The following is a 22712-nucleotide window of genomic DNA, read 5'->3' on the forward strand; positions in this document are numbered from 1 at the left end:
TTGTATCATTTCAAGGCACTGATCTTTTAAAATCTGCTTTCTTAATCCTTGCCTTAAATTTATAACTATCCCAATCTTTGAAATGTTGGTTACATTATTGATTATTTGAGCTGTCTCCCCCCCCCCCCCCCACCCCGCCACCCCCCTCAAAAAGCTCTTAATATGTTAATGTAATCTGCCGTACTTGGGTTAATGTGTTTCAAGTACCTGGGGTGCTAATTAAATCCAAAGTAAACATTAGCAAATCATTATACCTTGTTATTGATTGTCCTACATCAAGCTATTCAGATCAATAATACCCAAAAACGACTTTTTACCATCACCACAAAATAAACAAAATATTCAGGAAAAACATCTCATATAATTAAAGATATTAACATAAGCGATTAGCTCCATCTTTTATTTTCTACCGAAGGAATCGGCACTCTTTAAGGCTGTGAAGACTGAACAATTTTCACCTATAAAGACTGAAATTTTGATTATAGATGTTGATACAAGATTGTAATTAGTAGGAGCCAAATTTGGTCAGAAGCTCAATTGCGCTAAATGTTCTAATGTAGAGACTAAATGTTGTTCAGAGCTGTTATCTCAAGTTATTAGTCACAATTATGATGTAAAATAGCACAACTCTTGACTGATAAAATATACTTAGAAACTCCTTTAACAGAGGAAGCTATCTAGCACTTGCCCAATAATTTTTGTTAGTATTGCAAAGCTGAGGGAATGAAACAATGAAACAACTTTCCTCGTCTCCAGGAATTCTTCTCAACCTGGAATAGATTTAGCAGTGCTAACTCTCACCACATGCTGTAATGTGAAATTTGAGAATTGAAGAAACCTCTCAAAGGTCCAAATCAGATCATTAAAAAAATGCATACACATATTCAGAGCTGCTTTTAAATAGTGAATGTTTGAATCATTTTTAGAATCTAATTTTCTCTGAAGTTAGCCACAGAAGTGATATTTAATCTTTGCCCTATTCCATTGTATCTCCTCTTGCATGAAATAACCACTTTAGTTTTCCCTTCTAGCCTGAATAAACATAAGGTGAATGTGGATTTATTTATCCACCATATCACCCTGAGACAGGCAAAGTAGAAACATGTGCTGGCCCCAACCATGGTCAAGTCAAGTGTCGTTGATTAGTTGATGTATATGCAGCTGAAGTTTGACGCCAGTTGATTGGAATGAAATTACTGCATTTGGGTTACTGGAATCAGACTTTTCTTAGCTTCAGAGCTGAAAAGTAAATGGTGCCTGATGAAGGGTCAAAAATTGCTGCATAATCAACAACTCTTCGATTGATGTCTGAATTGCTTATCCTGCCATAAGCAATAAATGCTGAAAATTAAATGACCCGGAATGATAATTTTAATGGATTTTTAAATAGTGTCTTTTTGTTTTAGAGACTACAGTGTCAGTGTGAACACAACACCTGTGGGGAGAGCTGCAGTCAGTGTTGCCCAGGTTACCATCAGAAACCCTGGCGGTCTGGAACCTTCGCCTCGGGCAACACGTGTGAAAGTAAGTTAATAACTTTTGGCTGTGTTTATGGAGGGTCTGGAAGTTCAGCTGCACAGCATCCAGTCATCAGGTACCAGACTGCTTCTAAAAGGTTGTGGAAGGAGCAAGCTTTCAATGCAGAAATGAACTTTGCTGTCCCCATATTGGGTTCTTCAGGCAAGGCACAGGCTTTGCATCCTTTTTGAAGATTTTCAAATTATTTCCAGTTTGAGAAATAACTCTGTCAGCTTTTTCTCCTCCTTCACTTTGTTTTCTCCCACAGCCTTACCTTCTACTTCTCCTTTACCTTCTTTTCATAACTTTCACCATCTTCTTTTCCTTTTTCTTCTCCTGCTTCCTCTTCTCCTTTACCTTTACTGACACCTTCTTCTCCCTCACTTTCTTCTTTTCTTACTTCTTCCTTCTAAGCAGTCCTTCAGAATTGAGGATAATTTGCTTCAGGAATGTGGAGCTGTGAGAAGAAAGTATGCAAAAACCATCCTCTGATTGTGATCCTGCCTCTTCCTATTAAACTGACAGAACCATTTCCCATCCCCTTTTTCCATTGGCATGCAAACCTGCAGTCACTCTTCTCTGACTTTCCAATAACATCATATAAACAAATCTTCAATTAGCTGCCAGTTGAAATCAGCAGTTCTTTCACTTACTGAAATAGACCTAATATCAGGTGAGCCTTGGGCCTTAGTTCTCAGGGATCATACTGTAGGATAGAAGTCAAAATTATTTGGGAGATCAGAAAGGGATAGAGTCTGTATGCTGTTTTGAGCAAGAGCATTAATTTAGAATGAGCACCAAGCATTCAAAGTAAAAGCAGCAAATGCTGTAAGTACTCAGCAGGTCAGGCAGCATTCATGGGGAATTAAGATTTCCGGTTGATGACCTAGTGAGTATTTCAAGCATTTTTGTTTTTATTTCAGATGGACAGTTTAAGTTTAATTTAAGAGGCTTGGAATAAAGGGCATGAAGAATACTGTATTAAGGTTCAAAGACCATGAGCCAAGACTAATGTTGCATGGGCAAAATTAGTAATTAAAAGCAGCTATCCTGACTTGGGTTCTGATGTTCCACTCCATCAGAAAGACTATTTCCATTGGCAACCCGAACAGAATTCAAGAAAGTTGCTCAAGTGTATTGAGGGCTGGGCAATCAAATTCTGGTCTTACCACTAACACCCAGATTTTGCAAAATGAATGAATTAATTAAAATGAAAAGGGTCAGTAACCAGAGGGAAGAGGCTTGTTGGGATGAGGAGGGAAGGTCAGGTATATTTTTATTCTTTTGAATGAACAAATTGCTATGAGATGCAATGATCCACAAATTATCATAAACCAGTACAGCCTGTGATGTTGTGCAGAACGTACACAAATGTACTCCCATGATCAATCTTACCTTTCCCTTCTACACAGCCCATAAGCTTCCATTTTTCTTATATTCAAGTGCTTATCTCCTAAACACTAGAGATTCTGCAGGAGTTGGAAATGCAGAGGAACAAGCACAAAATGCTGGAGAAACTCAGCAGGCCAGACAGTATCTATGCAGAGGAACAAACAGTCGACATCTTGGGCTGAGTCACTTCTTCAGGACTGAGAGGGGAAAACCCTTAAATGTCCTATTATACCAGCTTCTACCACCAGCCCTGTTCGTGTATTCCAGGCGCCCACCACCTACCACTCTGTGTTTATTAAAAAAAAACAAAGCAGCTCTGTTGGAAACATAACTACAAATTAATTATGCTGTGAATTTCAAAATCAAATCTGAAGTGAACCTTGCCATGATGGGCAATTCCTGTAGATGAATAAACTTTTCTCGGGGCTTCTAGCTGGTTAAAGGTAGCAATTATAACCCAATGTTTCAATGACAAACTCTGCCATCTTCGTCAGGGATGATGCCTGGGCATGTCTAGACTGGTGGTATTTATACCCCTGTAATCCACCTTCCTGATTGGTTAGTCCTCATTCAATCAGGTTTACGCTCTCCCACCTTGTTTACAATTGAATTCCAGTTCTTACTTAGAGTGAGACCTTTGACTTTGTTAAAATTATTTTCCTCTAGAGTTAGGTATAGGTCATTCTTTGAGAAAAGCATGAGGATGTGAGGTTAATGGATGTTTCTTCCAGGGATCGGACGCAGGCCAGATGAGTTGAATGACCTTCTTCCATGTTCTGTGATTCCATGTCAATGTTGTTGAAGCTCCACTGTCATATTTCCTATTTGAGTCAATTATGTTTCTGTTACATATTTTTAACTTAACCCTAGTATGCAATTTGAGTATGACTATGAAGACATCCGTCACAGTTGTATTCATTACTTTGTTAACTAGAGTGCAATTGCCATGGCAAAACAGAAGATTGTTACTATGACCAAAGTGTGGCTGATCGCAACCTGAGTTTGAACATAGCAGGACAGTTTATTGGTGGAGGTGTGTGTGTTAACTGCTCAAATAACACCGCGGGCATCAACTGTGAGACCTGCATTGATGACTTCTACCGACCTTACAAGGTAACTCTTTTATGTTCAAAGGTTCATTTTATCGTCTTAAGTATGCATGTACAATGCATTTCTGATGTTCGCCGTCTCCAGATAGCCGTGACCTACAAAAAAAAGGGAGTTCTTGAGAAGAAAAGCCACAAACAAAAAAAGAAAAAGGAGACAAAATTTGCAAACTCCAAAACACCCCACCCCTTTCCTCACAAAAAATCAGTGACAATAATATCAAATCCCCAGCTCCCTCCCTCGCAGAAACACAGCGAGTCCCATAGCTTTAGCCCATTCTCCATCATGAACTATCACTGGGCCAACTACCTTTCTGTTCCAGTCTTGTCATATGTGATAATGCAATGATATTACTTCATATAGGCATTTTTACTATTGGGCTGGTATTTATATCTTGAAAATGAAGTGAAGATGTAAAAAGTGATGGAGTTTAATTGATTTGCTTATAATGTTATGTTTCTAGGTGTCTCCTCTTAGCCCTGATCCCTGTTTGCCATGTGACTGTGACTCAACTGGATCCCTGAATACCACTTGTGTGAAGGATGATAACCAAGCAGTCACAGAGCAAGGTAAAGTTGATTTCATAACACGTGGCTTCTTAACCCGGTTAACATGAGTACCTGTAGACTTTAAGGGTCAATGGATTAATGCTGTGCGACGGAGTACATTACTGGAAAATGAAATGTAATTTGTCTGTTTTCATAGCAATCAAAGGCCCAGTCACCGAAACATCAAAGCTGTTGCTCTGTGGGATGTACTACCTTTCTGAGACAATCCCTTATGTTCTCCCACTACTGTGTAAATTTAGAAGCAGTCTAGTTCACTTGATTTTCATGTGGCTTCCTCATAACTTGCCATTGATTTGCTTTCTCATTTGTGTATTAGGTCTTTACCCTGGTCAATGCCATTGCCGAGCTGGTTATGCTGGGAGGATGTGCAACCGTTGTGCATTGGGGTATAAAGGCTTCCCCAATTGCATGCGTTGTAACTGTAGTGTTGTGGGCAGCATCAGCGATGACCCTTGTGCTGAACCATGCCAATGCAAGGTTGGTAGATGCTATGTGATGGTGTATCTCCATTTTATATATTCTCTAAGCAATAGTTATGGCTGTATGTAACAGAGTAAAGGTTAATTTTTTGAACAACACACACAAGATGCTAGAGGAACTCAGTCCTGATGAAAGGCCTCGGCCCAAAGCGTTGACTGTTTATTCACTTTGGTAGATGCTGCCTGTCCTCCTGAATTTCCCAGCATTTTGTCTGTGTTGCATTGGATTTCCAGCATCTGCAGAAACTTCTGTGTTTATGGTTAAAACAGTGTTTCCCAACCTTTCTTAGTCCAACACCCCCTCCAAAGTACTTTCATACTTGCCAACGCCCATCTGAGGCACAATATACTTTCTGATGACCCCATAGTGTAAAAATATTTCTACCTTATGCTAATATGAGAAAAATAGGTATGCCTTAAAATTTTATTTGTCTTTAAGCTCAGCTTACACAGTACCTGTGCACCGTATAGCAGCTTCAATATCAATGTGATCCTTGAGCTTGATAGTTTTCAGCAAGAGTCAAAATATTTGTTATGTCTGGGAATGTAAGGCTTTTGCTACACAACTTGAACCTATGTTCAAGTGGTTTCTGTTTTTTGTGAGGATGTGGTTCACTGCACTGAAGCCTCTTTCAACAAGGTAGGAGGATGGAAGTGCAATGAAGAGTAGTTTGGCTCTTCAGTGACTGCAGATGTAAGTCTGAGGTAGCTTCTTTGACACATATGTCTTGGTCTTGTCCTCTTTTGGAAAAATATTGGAAAGATATTTTTGATATTATTTCAGCAGTTCTGCGTATTGACTTACAGCCCCATCCATTTACTGCAATTTTTGGATTACCAGTGATAGACTCTAGTCAATTATCCTCTTCAGCTTGCCGTTCGATTGCATTTGTTACATTAATAGCCAGAGGATCCATTTTATTTAAATGGAAAGATTCTAATCCCCCTATAACATTTCAACGGTTTTCCCAAACTATAACATGCTTAAACTTGGAAAAAATTAGGAGTGGCACTATCGACCCTTCGGTTAAATTTGAAGAAAATTGGAGACCACTTATTCAACATTTTCATATGATGTAAGCTGACCTTTTCCAAATCCTTCTCAATAACTTTTTGTTGGTGTATAGAGGAGCGGAGTTAATGACAAATGATGATTTTTAACTGATGAAACATGGCAGCCCAGCTTTTGTTTTGTTTTTATTCTTGTTTTTTTTTTGTTAGTTTAGGGTTTTTTTTCTTGTAAAAATCTTTTTTCTTTGAATCTTTTTCATGTTTAGTTACTAAGAGATTGGGAGGCTTAGATTACACATGTTACTTGGTGTCTGTTTATGTATACGTTAACCGTTATTCATGTAATCCTGATCTCTTTATATCACTATCATTGCTATATTTATCTATTTGAAATGTAATAAAAAAGATTGATAAAGAATATAGCATTAATGGTAAGACTCTTGGCAGTGTGGAGGATCAGAGGGATCTTGGGGTCCGAGTCCATAGGACACTCAAAGCTGCTGTGCAGGTTGACTCTGTGGTTAAGAAGGCATATGGTGTATTGGCCTTCATCAGTCATGGGATTGAGTTTAAAAGCCAAGAGGTAATGTTGCAGCTATATAGGACCCTAGTCAGACCACACTTGGAGTACTGTGCTCAGTTCTGGTCACCTCACTATAGGAAGGACGTGGAAACCATAGAAAGGGTGCAGAGGAGATTTAGAAGGATGTTGCCTGGATTGGGGAACGTGCCTTATGAGAATAGGTTGAGTGAACTCGGCCTTTTCTCCTTGGAGCAATGGAGGATGAGAGGTGATCTGATAGAGGTGTATAAGATGAGAGGCATTGATCGTGTGGATAGTCAAAGGCTTTTCCCCAGGGCTGAAATGGCTAGCACGAGAGGGTACAGTTTTAAGGTGTTTGGAAGTAGGTACAGAGGAGATGTCAGGGGTAAGTTTTTTACGCAGAGAGTGGTGAGTGCGTGGAATGGGCTGCTGGCGGCGTCGGTGGAGGTGGAAACAATATGGTCTTTTAAGAGATGGCTACATGGAGCTTAGAAAAACAGAGGGCTATGGGTAAAGCCAGGGTAGTTCTAAGGTAGGGACATGTTCGGCACAGCTTTGTGGGTCGAAGGGCCTGTATTGTGCTGTATATTTTCTATGTTCTATCATTATTTTGGCATAACTGGCAAAATATTCTGCTATTTAATGGATGTGCTTTAATTTTGATGACAGCAGACATTATAACAGTCATGCTTGAAAAAATTTGCTGGCTGAGGTTTTTGGCTGAGAGATGTTGATGATGAATTACACAATCGATTCAAACAGACTTGGGATCTCTTTTATCATAAATGCCACTAAACCAGCATGGTGACCTGTTGTATATGGTGTTCATCTGTTGTACAAGAAATCATGTTCCTAATTGGAATATTTCTATCCTCAATATACATTTTGAGCTTGTCATAGATTGCTTCACTGTCGATATTTCTTTTTAACTTTTTACAAAAGAGAATCTCTTCATAAACTTTTTCATTATTGATAAACCATACATACACCATTAGCAATGCCTCACTGTTTCAGACAATTGACTTATCCAGTTGTATCCCAAATTCTGCTTTTTGTAGCTCAGTGCATACTCAATCTCTTCACTCATTTCGTCAATACGTCTTGTCTTCACTCCATTTCGCTATGGAGTTACCACTCAGAGGAATTGATTTAAAAATACTAGAATCCATTTTGAGAACAGTGGTGAGCACAGGCATTATTAATCTTTCACCAATTGTCAGAGTTTTCCACACTTTGCTATCATTTTGGAAATGTTGTAAGAAGCCTTGAAACCACTATTAAGGTCATTTTTTGCTTTCTTGGCAAATGACTCACATGTGCAATGTTTTTCATATTTATTTCATCTTCTGGAACTGAGTAATACCATTAGTAGCCTTTTCAGAATGTCTTTTATGGAAATATTCCTGCAATCTTGATGGTTTCATGACTTCATTAGACTGTACAGTATTACAAATAAGACACATAAGGCGTCGTTGATCTGACAGGAATGGAATAAAACCATACACCAGGTGCATAACATTTTCTGTTTGCACTTTCTGTAGTTTCTATTTCTCAGCAGAATTAGAATTCAGGGCTTCATCAGCTGCAGACTCTTAGAGCTTGCACCATACATATTTATCCATCATTAATAGGTTTAAATGTAACTGAAAAATTAACGCAAACTGGGAGTGCCTATTGGATGTTGATGATGGCAGCGAGTTGACATGGTGGAACGATGTAGCGGTACGCAAAGCAATGGCGAGGCGAAGATGAAGATGATCACGACAAGGATTCAGACTGGAATCTTAATGTAAATTGGGCTAGAGCTGGTGTTCGGCAGTCTACCTTTATACTATTCCAGTTAGTGTGATTAACCAATCATGTAAAGTCTCATAATCCCCAAAGATAGTTTTTGACCGCTCATATTTATTTGAGGTTGCTTTGAACACTTCAAGAGGAATCCTTGGGGTCGGCAGGTTCACCGATTGGCTCTATTTCACCGTTTGGTTCCAGCCAGCGCTGTATCATTACGTGACCTGTTTTCCACAGAATTGTAGAGAAAGTTGAGAGGGTGTACTTGACTTACTAACTGTTAAATTGCATGACCTCGTCAAGGGGAACTGTTGGGCACCCTGGTTGCTAATCGATGTATCCCCAATAATTTCTGTTTGTTTGTTAAGTTTGGATGAGGTTGGCAAGTATCAGACGTGTTGTGAGATGAATGCTCACAGCCTGCAGAGTTATGCTTCTTATTGTGTTCCAGTGCTCATCCTTGTTTTTGGAAGTTTCTGCTCTGCTAATGGTCTGTCAGGTCTTGTGACTCAAGTTAGGGTGCTGCTTACCACCCCCTCAAGAAACTTGAATGCCCCCGACTTCTATTTCCCCTAACGCCCCCTTAGGATATATAACCATGCCCCCATTGGGAACCACTGGTCTAGAACTTAGGGGCATATTGGCTCTGGGTTGAGAGATGATGAAGTTCTTCACTCAGTTGTTTGTGAATCTTTGGAATTGTCTGCACAACAAGGTTATGGATGTTCAGTCATTGAATATATTCATGACTGGTCGTGATAAATTTTGCAATAATAATGGAATCAATGAGCTGAGGATAGAGCTGCCGTCTGGGATTGAACAAGAGCCTCGAGCAGCAGACTCCACAATCTTCACCTTACCTCGCTCTGACTTTGCTCCAACTGTCTCTTGGTTTTTTTCTCCTCATCTGCCTCCATCTGTAATCCACATGGCTGCATCTCCCAATTCTACCACTCTCCCCACTCCTAGCTGGCATCACCTGCCAATCATCTTGCTCCCTACCCTAGTTCACCAATCACCGAGGGCTCCTAGTCACACCCCTCCTCTTTATACTGACCATCGCTCCTCTCCACTCCCAGTCCCAATGAAGGAGTTCGAACCAAAATGTTGACAATTTGTTCATTCCCCCCGAGTTGCTGCTCAGCCTGCTGAGTTCTCTCAGCAGATGGCTGTTCCGGATTCTAACATCTGCCATCCCTAGTGTCTCTCTTCCCTTCTGCAAGAACTCAATGGTAGAGCAGGTTAATGACTCCTGCTTCCATTTCATATCTACTACTATATCAAAAATAAATTCTTATGTTCTGCAACACCCTCTCACATAAAGCGTCGTCACATTCTTGGGCTTGACCTTACTTGTGGAGGCACATAACTATTCATTTGTGGGCAATGCTGGAGAGGCGAACGTATGTTTGCGAGGAGTTGGGCTTGAGTCACTTCCCTAACCACAGCAGGCTTCTAGTGAAGGGACAGGAATATATTCTGGGAGAGTGTGTTCTAGGCTTTAGACACCATGACGATGAAAGATCGGCAATATAATGGTGCGTGACTAGGTGGGTAACTGCTGATGGTACAGTGCCAGTAAGCTTAAAGTACACATCCTTCTGAAGAGAATGGTTGTGGATTCACAACTTGTTCATACTATTTCCTAAGCCAAGAAACCACATTAGAATCTCAGCAACAGAGCTATACACTTAGTGGCTACTTTATTAGGTACATCTATACACTTGTTCATTAATGCAAATACCTAATCAGCCAATCCAGTGAGCAGCAGTTCTATGGGAAAAATGCCTTGTTAATGAGAGGTTAGATGAGAATGGCTGACTGGTTCATGCTGACAAGAAAGTGGCAGTAACTCAAATACCCACGCATTATAACAGTGGTGTGCAGAAGGGCATCTCTGAACGCACAACATGTCAAACTAGCAGCAGAAGACCATGACCATATACTCAGTGGCCACTTTGTTAAGTACTGGAGGTACCTAATAAAGTGACCACTGTGTGTATCTGTACCTGGAATATGAGCAATCCAACTTTTTGAAGATGATGAGTGTACTCCTTCAGTCCAAAGAAAAGTTTGTTTGAATGGTTATCACTCAGGCAGTGATACGTAGGATTTGATTTACAAATGTTGGAGCCCTTGGGAAACCTGGAAATCCTTAAAGCTGCTCTTGGCCCATTTACCAGTTAGCTTCACGCACTCTCACCTGATTCTTGATCCATCACTAAAGGGAACTCCATCTTATCTCCTTACATTGGAGACACCAAGAGAATGCAGATGTCTTGAACTTCCCTCTTATTGCAAGGAAAACATCACCAGTTTCTCCACTGTCTCCAAGTAATTAAGGTTCTCCATCCTTAAATAATCCTAGCAAATTTCTTCTGCATTCTTTCTAGCATGTAAATCATAAAAAGCTAGCAGCCAGGTCCAGCAAGTAGTTAAAAAAGAAGAATAGCCCTTAACATGGCAGTGGAGTTATCGGGGCACCATCATGACGGTGTTTCCGTAGCAAGCTATCCTTATTCTTACGAGGCCGAGTTGCTAGCTTGACGCTCAATCCGACTTGGACTCGAACTTGGGAACTTTCGCTCCGGAGTCTGGCGCTGATATTATTGCGCCACCAAGCGGGACAAATAGTTAAAGTGGCAATGAAAATTCTTGCTTTCATTTGCAAAAGGGTTGGAGTTTTAAAAATTGGGAGACTTTGCAACTTCTGTCACTGCTGATTGTTGAAGTCAGAACTGATGTTGATTTTTTTTAAGCTTGTGTTGTATAAGTCATTCTTCGTATATCATCATTCCCGGACATAGAATAAAAGGATTTTTGAATTGCAGAGAAACGTGGAGGGAGAGAACTGTGACCAGTGCAAGTCAGGATTCTATAATTTGCAAGAAAGGAATCCAGAAGGCTGTACAGAATGTTTCTGCTTTGGACTGTCTGGAGTCTGTGAAAGTATTTCCTGGCCTGTTACCCAGGTAAGTTTTAATTGGTTAACTGAACTTTATTCATTTACATTTGTCCTTGTAGAACTGAAATATGAAAGTATTCTTATTGATACTGGGGAAAAAATGACGATACAGACCTTTATTAGTCCAGCCTCGTTTGTGTAGCAGAGGACAGTGGAATGGGGCTGGATGTACTTCAAGTCTGCTTCATTTAAAGATGTTTTAAACATTGCTCTTCTGGATCAGTAAGCTGAAGCTACAGTGGAAGTTATTTCAATGGTTTGGTGCTTCTAGTGGTCAGTGACTGTGTTGCAAATTTGTTTTGTAAGGGTACACAGTCTATTAACTCTCTTTTTAAACTGTGAAAACTGTACGGAGGAAAATTACATTTATTTTATGACACTTTTGTGTCTATAAATTGCCTTGCAGCTTTCTCAGTCATTGTCCAGAGCACTGAGATTTCACATAAAGATCATTCAGTCATTCTCAGACCTAGAATAAAAATACCAAGCAAGTCAATAACACAAGATGAATTGAATTCCTGGCCGTTAAAGAGCAAGAAGGGGCAACTTAACTCATGGCTGGAAGACAAGATGGCAAGATGAGAGGAAGGAGTTTTAAAGGGTGCTTGGAAGGTTAAGTAGTTTTACACAGAGTTAATTTACTATGTTTAAGAGACATTTAGGCAGGCATTTATAGACAATAGACAGTAGGTGCAGGAGTAGGCCATTCGGCCCTTCTAGCCAGCACCGCCATTCACTGTGATCATGGCTGATCATACACAATCAGTACCCTGTTCCTGCCCTCTCCCCATATCCCTTGACCCCGCTATCTATAAGAGCTCTATTGAACTCTCTCTTGAATGCATCCAGAGACTTGGCCTCCACTGCCTTCTGGGGCAGAGCATTCCACATATCCACCACTCTCTGGGTGAAAAATAGACAGAGAATTAAATAGATAGACAGAGAAGGATGGACTTCATGCAGGCAAATGGAATGAGTGCAGATGAACAAAAATTTCAGTTTGATTGGCTGAAGGGTCTATTACTGTACTGAACTTGACTCTTATGATTCAGTTAACATTTAATCTGGGTATGTCTTTCTGCTAAGATGAACGTCTGCCTTTGTTACAGCATTCCAAACTAAAAACAAGTACATCTCTGTTCCAGAATTAGAACCTTTTTTCTGTTATTTAAGTAAAACATTACTTTGTAAAACTGACAGCAATGTTTTAGCATCCACTCACCTTCATGAATGTGGAAATCTACAAATTGCTCCTCTGTAAGGTGATCAACTGCAGGCTATCAGAAGTTGCAATCAATATACAATCAGTGATTTGGCAAGAAGTTCAATTTCTAAGCAATAATCAAAATCCCACACCTTGTTTAAATGGGGGGGGGGTGAGCAACTTAGATTGATTAATGTCCTAATTACTGCTGAACTATATCTCTGCATTCAGATATAATTTTATAATGTATTCTAAAAGGTTTGTTTACAGTGTTCTACCTTCAGCCTAACCTCTCATCTACATACTTCAAAATGCTTCAGATATTACAAAAAAATGTCTGTTAACTGATTGAAGCTTAAACCCTATTGATTTGCTTGCTGTGCTCTTGCTGATGCCATAGTTGTCTCCTGCTAGCAGGGTACCATATATCAATCAAGGAGAAGCCACAGATGAATCTTTTAAAGCCAGATTTCTTTGAAGTCATTTCCTGAATGGAAAATCCACATCTAAGCAGCAGAACTCCCTCTGACTTCGAGTTCATCCTTTGTTCTTTATTAGGTTGTTAGTCTTGATGACTGCTAGGAGTGGGGACACATTGCTTCCATTTGGGTTTTGTGAGTTGATGTAAATGTGAACAGTGAGTAGCTGACGGGATGAGTCATTTGTGAGGTGGCAGGTCAGACTGCTGGTCTCTGTGCTCCCACTACCTGCTTCCTCTGGTGGAGGAGTCTTAAGACTAGAGGGCCCAGCCTCAGAATAGAGGGGCGTCCTTTTCGAATGGAGATGAGGAATTTCTTTTGCCAGAGAGTGGTGAACCTGTGGAATTCTTTGCCACGGGCAGCTCAAGGAGGCCAAGGCTTTATGTATATTTAAGGCAGAGTTTGATAGATTCTTGATTGGTCAGGGCATGAAGGGATATGGGAAGGAGATTGGGGCTGAGAGGAAAATTAGATCAGCCTTAATGAAATGGCAGAGCAGACTCGATGGACGAAATGGCCTAATTCTGCTCCTATATCTTGTAGTCTTAATGGTCTGTGAGCTTCCCAAAAGCTCCTGCTCCACGTTGGGTGACATACAACCTGAGAGCTTCTCAGTTCCTCAGATGGGTTGTATGGTATCCTCAGGCAAAGTTAGAGGCAAAGGGTTTTGTTTCCTAATCAACACCTCCCGGTGTTTGGATGTGATAGTCCGAATGATTCCTTGCTCACAGAGTTTGGAATATCTAGCAGTGAAGTGTCAGTCATATTACCTGCCATGAAATTCACTTCCTGATGGCACTCTACATCCAGCTCCATGAAAGTGTGAAGCCGGCACTCAACAAGCTATACTCCCTAGTCAACAGCCTTGAAACACAACGCCTTCCTTGTCATTGCCAGTGACTTTAACCAGGCCAACTTCAAGAGTTTTTTTTAACAAAGTTCTATCAGCATATCTGTTGTCCCACCAGGACCCCAAATACCCTTGACCATTGTTATACGACCATCAGCGATGCCCACTGCACACACTTCCAGGCACTGCTCCCTCTCCCCACATAAAAAGCAGAAGATGAAATGTGAGGGTCCAGTACAATAAGTTACTCAGTTCAAGTCTGAGGAAATAGATGAGCTTCTATGAAACTGCATTAATTGGTAATCATCAATGTTCAAAGACCCAGCACAGATACTATCAATACGTCTGTTCAGGACTGTATATCAATGATTATAGTCTGAGTGTTCCCAAACCTTAGATGAACTGGGACATTCATTCCCTGCAGAAGTCTAGGACTGCAGCTTTCAAATCAGGTAACTAACAAGACAGAGGCAGACTACAAGACAAAGTTGGGCAGAATTGCCAACAACAGTGTAACTCATTTGATGCATGTTTTGAATAGATGGAGATTGGCATGTCACAACTCACCCAATGCACCTCCAGTGCACCTGAATCCATAGTCTCACTGTGGCCATAAGATTAGTGTTCCGGAGAGTGAATCTGCAGAAAGGAATTGGTCTGAATAGGTCCCTGGCCATGTCCCAAAATCCCGTGCAGATCAGTAGATGGTATTTATAGACATGTTTAATGTTTCCTTACCTTATTCTGAGGGCTCCACCTTATTTAAGAAGACCATTATCTTTTTGGTACCTAAGAATAGGAAGGTAATATGCTTTAATGATTACCATCTGGGGGTGCTGACATTCCCCATCATGAAGTCGTTCAAGAGGGTGATCATGACAAGCATTAACTCCAGCCTCCCAGGCAAGTTCACAACGCTGTCAGAACAGGGAGATGCCATCTCCCTGACCCACTCAACTTTGGCACCTATGGATAGTAAAGAAACCTACATTAGACTATTTTCTACAGTTTACCCTTCAATACTATAATTCCAAGCAATCTTATCTCAGATTCCTAAACTTCTCCCTTTGCAACTGGATCCTTGACTTTCTGACTGCAATCAGTAAGGATAAGCAGAAACACTCCCATCATGGTTATTCTCAAAATTGGTGCTGTACAAAGTTGCTCTGCTCTCTATAACTGGTCAAAGTCCATCTAGAAGTTTTCAGATGATATTCCATAGGGGCCATATCTGAGATATCGCTGAGTCAAAGTATGACAAGGAGATGGAGTCAAGATAACCTTTCCCTCAATGTCAAAACAAAAAACAAAATATTGACTTCAGGAAGGGGGAAGTGCACATGCTCCTGTTTCTATCAATGGTGCTGAGTTCGAGAGGATTGAGAACTCAAAGTTCCTAAGAGTGGACATTACTGTCTACATTAACCTGTCCTAACTTAACCATGTTGATGCCACAGTCAAGAAAGTTCACCAGTGCCTCTACTTCCTCAGGAGTCTGAAGAATTTTGTCCCATTTGACCCTTAGCAATTTTTATCAATGTACCATAGAAAATATCCTACCTGAATGCGTCAGCTTGGAATGACAGCTGATCTATCACACTCATAAAAAATTACAGATAGTTGTGGACATATCACGAAAACCACTCCTCTCCATGCACTTCATCTATACTTTATCAATTTAGGCAGCTGCATTTGAGAAGGGGACTCCCATAATAGTTTCCAACTGTTCCAGTGATATCAAAGGGGGCGATGAGAACGGCTGCTGATGCTCCAGCAGCACATTGGGTGCAGGTTCCCAAACGCCAGGTACAGCTGCATGCCAGTCCCACACTGTGGGCACTCTGCCCAAGCCACACGCCTCCACAGTCGTGAGCCTTTGAACAGCCCACACTCGCAATCTGCAACCCTCCAAATCCAGCTTGACATATGGATAACATTTGTGAAACTTCGGTGCAGCATCTGGTTAGATCGGATGTTTTTATTGTACCCTGAGTGAGAAGGTGTAGGCTGTGCGGCTGCCTCCTTGGTGGGTGCATCTGGGCGGTGGGGGAGGGGGCATTGTTTCTGTAAAAAAAAAGACACTTGCTTAAGATAGAGATAGGCGTGAATTTCTTCTGGAGGGCACTAACTTTTTTGGAATTCACCAGAGGGTTGTTGAGGCAGAGTGGAGATGAGTAGAATTTAAAATACAACGGAGATGTGGAATGATACCACATGGAAACAGAAACTTTGGCACAACTTGTCCCATTGACCAAGATGTTAATCTGAGCTAGTTCCGTTTGCCCACCTTTGGTCCATACTCCTTTAAGCCAGAGATTACCAACTTTTTTATGTCATGGACCAATACCACTCAGTATTTTTCCCAAGGGAAAGAGAATTAAAACCTAGCACACATAGGTTTACGGTGCAAGGGGAAAGATTTAAAGGGGACACCAGGTTTGGAACCTTTGCTGTGAACATTTCCTATCCAAGTACATTTCAATTGTCTTTTAAGAATTGTTGTTGTACTTCAATCACTTCCAATGACATCTAATGCCATATATCCAACACTTTCTGCATGAACAAGTTGCCCACCAGGTCCCTTTAAAATCTTTTCCCTTGCGCCTTAAACCTACGTGTTCTAGATTTTAATTATCTTTCCCTGGGAAAAATACTGAGTGGATTCTCCCCAACCACACCCCTCATGATTTTATACACTCTATAAATTGATCTCCTACATTCCAAGGAATATAGCCCTAGTCTGCACAACCTTTCCCTATGTTACTCAGGCCCTCCAATCCTGACAGTGCTCTAGTGAACCTTCTTTGTACTATTTCCAACTTTATGATGTCTTTCCCATAACAGGGTAACTGCACTCACTATCCCAGGTATGGCTTCACCAAAGTCTTGTCCATTTGTCAAAGTGGAGTTTATTGTCATCTGCACAAGTACATGTTTGTACAATTATGATGAAAAACTTGCTTCCGCATTATAAGCACTGCGTCAGAGACAAAACATTGACAAGAAAAACATGAATTCTACAAGAAAGTACAATATTAGAACAAAAAAGGTATATTAAAGTGCAAAGTAATCGTAATGTTGCCCTACTGAGGTAGTGATAGAACACGTGGTTCTATTTCCCTTGAAACTCACTGCGTTCACTAGAAAATGCATTACTTTCAGAATCAAAATCAGGTTTATTATCATGGGCTTATTTCAGAAGAATTGTTGTCTGTGACAGTAGTATATTACAAGATGGAAAAAAACCATAAGTTACAACTTAAAAAAAACAAAAAGCTTAGAGAGTAATTGTGAGGTAGTGTTCATGAATTCATGGGCTGTTCAGAAATCTGATGGCAGAGGGGAAGAGGCGGTTCCTAAAATGTTGAGTGTGCATCTTAATGCTCCTGTACCTCCACTCTGGTGGCAATATTTGCAACATAACATCCTAAGTCCTATACTCAAATGTCTTGGTTGATGACGGCTAGTACACCAAATGTGGTCTGCATCCCTCTGTTTACCTGTGATTACCACTTTTAAAAAACTATGTACTTGTACTCCTGAGTCCCTCTGTACTAGAACACTCCTCAGGCACCTACCATTACTCTGGAAGTCAGGAGGGTAAAGGATTATGGGTAGAGAGAGCAGAGTATTAGTGTTGAGGCCAAGATTAGATCTGTCATGGTTCTTTTGAATGGTGGAACAGGCTGAGGGAGCAACTGGCCTGCTCCTATTCATTTTTGTTATGTTCCTAATCTGCTGATATTTAAAATTCTCTTTGGTAACATCCAATGAAGATAACTGATTTAGATCTTGCATGCTTTGTGGTGTTTAGTTCTCTGATCTTTGAACCCCCTTCCATATTGATTTCTCAATTTCAAGACAGTTAGTCATGATCTAATATTGCAGAGATGATCCCTTAAAATGTGAATACAGCAGCAGAAGTTTCCAGATTTTATGAGGGTCTTTGTTGAGAACACTTACTTGCCTTGAGCCTGCAGAATTTCCTTGCCGGTTTCCAGCAATTCAGCCCAACATTCAACAAGCCTCTGTTTGTATTTTGCAACTGGTGTCTTCCAAACAATTTCTCCCAAATTGGTCCACTGACCACAACCAATTTCTCTAAATTCACCATGTTTTCTGGAGAATTGCCTTTGGATATTCAGAAGTACTTTTATGTATATAATCAACCATCCCAAGAAGCAGAGCACAGAGAACCACTAATTATCATTTCTGCTCCAATAGCTAGTTTAAAAACTGGCCCAGCATGTAAAAATAAATTGATTTAATTCTAGCTTCAAATCAGTACAAAAAAGCTGTATGAATCAAGCTGCTAACATTCTAAGCACTTGTCCTTTCAAGCACATAGAAGGTTGATTTATTCTAATAAGCAACAAATTAGTAAGGTATTTATTTACTAATTTTCTGCAAAGAAAGACCGTCCTTCTAATTCATTAATGATTATCATTTGCTATGCCTTTTATATGCACTGGAATTGTTGACCCATTGATGAATGCTACTGTTATAGAAGTACCATGTCGATATCTAAAATTAATGAAGTACTGTTCTTTCAAAGATCATGGATGTTACTGGATGGCAAGAGACTAAACTTCATGACGTAGGCCGCCTGCAACTTCTCATCAACAATACTGAAACAAGGAACCTCCAGCCAGTTCTGTACTACTGGACAGCTCCAGAATCCTACATGGGTAATAAGGTAATGGCATGGTTCTGCTTCTAACCCTTCAGTTCGAAATTGGATATTCTGAGATTATACACCAAAGAAGTTGTGGAAAAAAAATGGCCAATAAAATCTTATTAACAAAATGAAAAATAAATAGCTTGACAATTTTAGAGACGTTTTTAGACAAGGGATGATGGCCATTTATGCATGAAATTCAGTAGAAGAGGCATTATTAGCCACTGTAGTCCAGACAAAAATGCTTCACCTGTATATATATCAAATAATAAAGAAAAATGTGTAAAAGAAGTAGAAAAGCAGAGTATTTGTTAAATGTTGAGAGATTGAAAAGTGTTAGTCATGGGTATCCTTGTACATGAATATTAAATATATTGATTTTGAAAGTAATTGAAAGGGCAAATGAAATGTACAATAATGGTACGATAACAGCCTTTAAAAGAATGGATATGAATGGTTCAGAGGGATACGGGCCAAATGCAGGCTAATTGGACTAGCTTAGGTGGGTTCTCGATCAGCATGAATAAATAGGATCAAAGGGCTTGTTGCCTTGCTGTATTACTCTATGACTCAATGACTACATGTTGGGCTTCATTGCTAGAGTAAAGAATAGCAGGAAAATGTCACTGAATTTGTAAAGGGTCTAGTGAAACTATCTGGAATGCTGCACACAGACATGATTCCAATATAGAGAGTGTGTAATCAAAATTCACAGGTCAGCTCCTTGGATGCAGGTTTGCTTATGTGGAAAGATTATGCAGAGTGGAATGAAAACTCTCTGGACTTCAGAAGAATCAGAGGTGGCCTCAATCAAATCTACAAAATTCCAATGGAGTTTCACAGGGAAGGTGCAGGGATAATATTACACCTGCAGAAGATCCGGAAGCGGAGATGACAATCTCAAATGGTTAGCCGTTTGGGAGAATGGGAGAGGAAAGTTGTTTATCCAGAGGATAGTGGATCGTACAATTCCCTGCTCATGAGCAGTGGAGGATGTGCCACTGACCATATTCAATGCAGACTGTAGTAGATTGTTGAATGTTACAGAAAGCAAGAGGTATTGGATTGCCAAGGAAAATTATGCTGAGGTAGAAGATCAGCCATGCTTATTGAATGAACAAGGAATCAGAGGAACTACCTCCTTGTATTTCTTACACCCTTATGGCAGCAACATTTAAGCCAATGTGGTGGGAGAATGGGGTAGAAAGTGAAGAATGTGGATTGAAATTTAATTGTACTCCAATTAATGATGGAACAGGATGAAGAAGAAAAATTGACTGGGAAGACAAAGTGAACAAATATTTTTCAATATAACTAACAATATTTTTGAAGCAGTTTATTTGGAATCATAGTTCAGTAGATAATCATTGTAACTACACAAACACAAGGAAATCTGCAGATGCTGGAAATTCAGGCAACACACACAAAATGCTGGTGGAACGCAACAAGCCAGGCAGCATCTATAGGAAGAAGTACAGTCGACATTTTGGGCCAAGATCCTTCGTGGAGTCCTGACGAAGGGTCTCGGCCCAAAACGTCAACTGTACTTCTTCCTATAGATGCTGCCTGGCCTGCTGCGTTCCACAACCATTGTAACTATCAAGCTTGTTCCACCATTTAACTAGATCGTCGTTGTTTTGTGGCAGCAGTGCAGTGCAAAGACATAACATTACTATTAAATTATCAAAAAATAAATATTATGAAAAAAGATAATAACATGGTTCATGGATTGTACAGACATCTGAATGTGGAAGGGAAGAGGCTGTTTCAGGATTGTTTAAAGTGGGTCTTCAGGTTCTTGTACCTCCTCCCCCATTTGAGTAACACGAAGAGGACATGTCCCAGATGGTGCGGCTCCTTAGTGAAAGATGCCGCCTTCATAAAGCACTGCCTCTTGAAGATAAACTTGATATTGGGAAAGGGGAAATGTCGCCAGGCATTTCCTGGTCATTGGTGAGGTCTTATAAAAAGTCAGAACTTTATAAATGCAAAGAGAGCACTTCAAAATCTGATGCCAGTTTCTTGTTCACAAGTAATCTGTGGAGATTAATAGCATGGGAGAAGCCCTCAAATGAACATCATTCGTCTCCTTTCCAGCTGACTGCATTTGGAGGATACTTGAACTTTACTCTGGTGAATGATTTTCCAGTGGAAGGCGTTGGTAATGAGCTAACCTCCAACATTGGTGTCATTATTCAGGTAAGGATGCCAGAAACCAATACCGAACTGTGATGCTGGAAATCTGTGCACTTTTCACATATTCTTTGTAGAATCATAGAGGTTCATAGGAATGCTCATCTTAGTTTCCATTGCTGGTCTATAGCTGAACAAGTTCTGCCACTTCGTGTCCACATCTGTTCATTGCACTTCTTTCTCATGGTGGATAACTCAGGGAATCACAGACCTAAACTGAAGCCATTTTAAAGAGGGGAAAGCTCCTTCCTGGATCCAGTCATGAAAAGAAATGGCTATAGTTGTTAGAAGTCAATCATCTCAGCTCCAGGACATAGTTACATGGCCCAATCCTTGCCCACCACTTCATCAAAGATCTAAGATTCATTTTAAGGTCAGAAACGATAATTGTTCAAAGTAAACTTATTAACAAAGTACATGTCACCACATACAACCCTGAGGTACATTTTCTTGTGAGCATTCACAGTAAATACAAGAAGCACTATCGAATCAATCAAAGACTGCCCTCAACAGGGCAATCAATGTGCAAAAGACAACACACTGCAAATACAAAAAGAAAAAAAATATATAAATTAAACAAACAAAAACAAATATACAAACAAGAAAGCAATAAATATTGAGAACATGAAATGAAGAGTCATTGAAAGTGAGTCCATAGGTTGTGGGAACAGTTCAGTGATGAGGCAAGTTGAGTGAAATTATTGTCTCTGGTTAAAAAGCTTGATGGTTGAAGGGTAATAATCGTTCCTGAATCTGGTGCTGTCAGTCCTGAGGCTCCTGTACCACCTTCGCAGCAGCAAGAAGAGGCCTGGCAAGGTGGGGTGAGGATCTCTGATGATGGATGCTACTTTCCTACGACAGCATTTCTTGTAACTGTGCTCAGCGATGGGGAAGGCTTTACCCGTAAGGGACTGGGCTGTATCTATTAGGCTTTTCCATTCAAGGACATTGGTGTTTCCATACCAGGTTGTGATGCAACCACTTGATATACTCTCCACCACACTTGTATAGACATTTGTCAGAGCTTTAGATTGCATGCTGAATTTTCACAAATTTTTATGGAAGTAGAGGTTCCGCCATGCTTTCTTTGTAATAGCTGGGCCCAAGACAGATCCTCTAAAACAACAGCACTGAGGAATTTAAAGTTGCTGACCCTCTCCATCTCTGATCTTCTGATGAGGACTGGTTCATGAATCTCAGTTTCCTCCTCCTGAAGTCAATAATCAACTCTTTGGTCTTGCTGACATTGAGTGAGAGCTTGTTGTGGCACCACTCAGCCAGATTTTCAATCTCCCTCCCTATATGCTGATCCATTACAGTGTTTGATTAAGCAACGACAGAGGTGTCATCGGCAAACTTAAGTATAGCATTGGAATTGTGCTAAGCCTCACAATCATAAGTATAAAGCGAGTAGAGCAGAGGGCTAGCACCCAGCCTTGTAGTGCACATATGCTGATGGAAATTGTGGAGGAATGTGGAATGTTCTCCCATGGCTGCCTATTGCAAGATGTTTAGGGAGAGGCCAATAAGTGTCAACTAACATCTGTGCCACCTAATTTCCAGGCAATACACATCTGCAACAAATGTCTATCAATCTTCCCTTTGCACTCAACAGCCTTGACCATCAACATCCTGAGAACGCATCATCACTGACCAGGTGCATTTTCTGATTACCAAGACAGTTCAATGTCTAGGTATTCTGCAGTGAGTGACTCACCTGAAAAGTCCCAAAAGCCTTTTCAACAGCTACATGGCTAGGTCAGGAGTGTAATACTGTCCACTTGCCTGGATGTGGACAGTAGTTAACTCTCAAGAAGCTCAACACCATCAGGTAAAGCAGATCACGTGATTGGAAGCCTACCCCATCGCCATTCCATTGCACTAGTAGCCCAGGCATCTTCGACATTGGCTCCAGACCCACACCCTACATCA

General features: G+C 40.5%; 1 protein-coding gene across 1 annotated transcript in view; it reads left to right on the forward strand.

Annotated features, from left to right (window-relative positions):
• lama1 (laminin, alpha 1) overlaps positions 1-22712 on the forward strand; it is a 346216-nt gene that overhangs the window by 126477 nt on the left and 197027 nt on the right. Inside the window, exons 7-13 of the mRNA XM_073047634.1 lie at positions 1407-1524; positions 3845-4023; positions 4481-4586; positions 4903-5063; positions 11243-11383; positions 18465-18605; positions 20685-20786. Coding sequence (XP_072903735.1) covers positions 1407-1524; positions 3845-4023; positions 4481-4586; positions 4903-5063; positions 11243-11383; positions 18465-18605; positions 20685-20786 — 948 coding nt within the window. The remainder of the gene's footprint in view (positions 1-1406; positions 1525-3844; positions 4024-4480; positions 4587-4902; positions 5064-11242; positions 11384-18464; positions 18606-20684; positions 20787-22712) is intronic.

Source organism: Hemitrygon akajei, chromosome 1, assembly GCF_048418815.1.
Source record: "Hemitrygon akajei chromosome 1, sHemAka1.3, whole genome shotgun sequence".
Classification (NCBI taxonomy): domain Eukaryota; kingdom Metazoa; phylum Chordata; class Chondrichthyes; order Myliobatiformes; family Dasyatidae; genus Hemitrygon; species Hemitrygon akajei.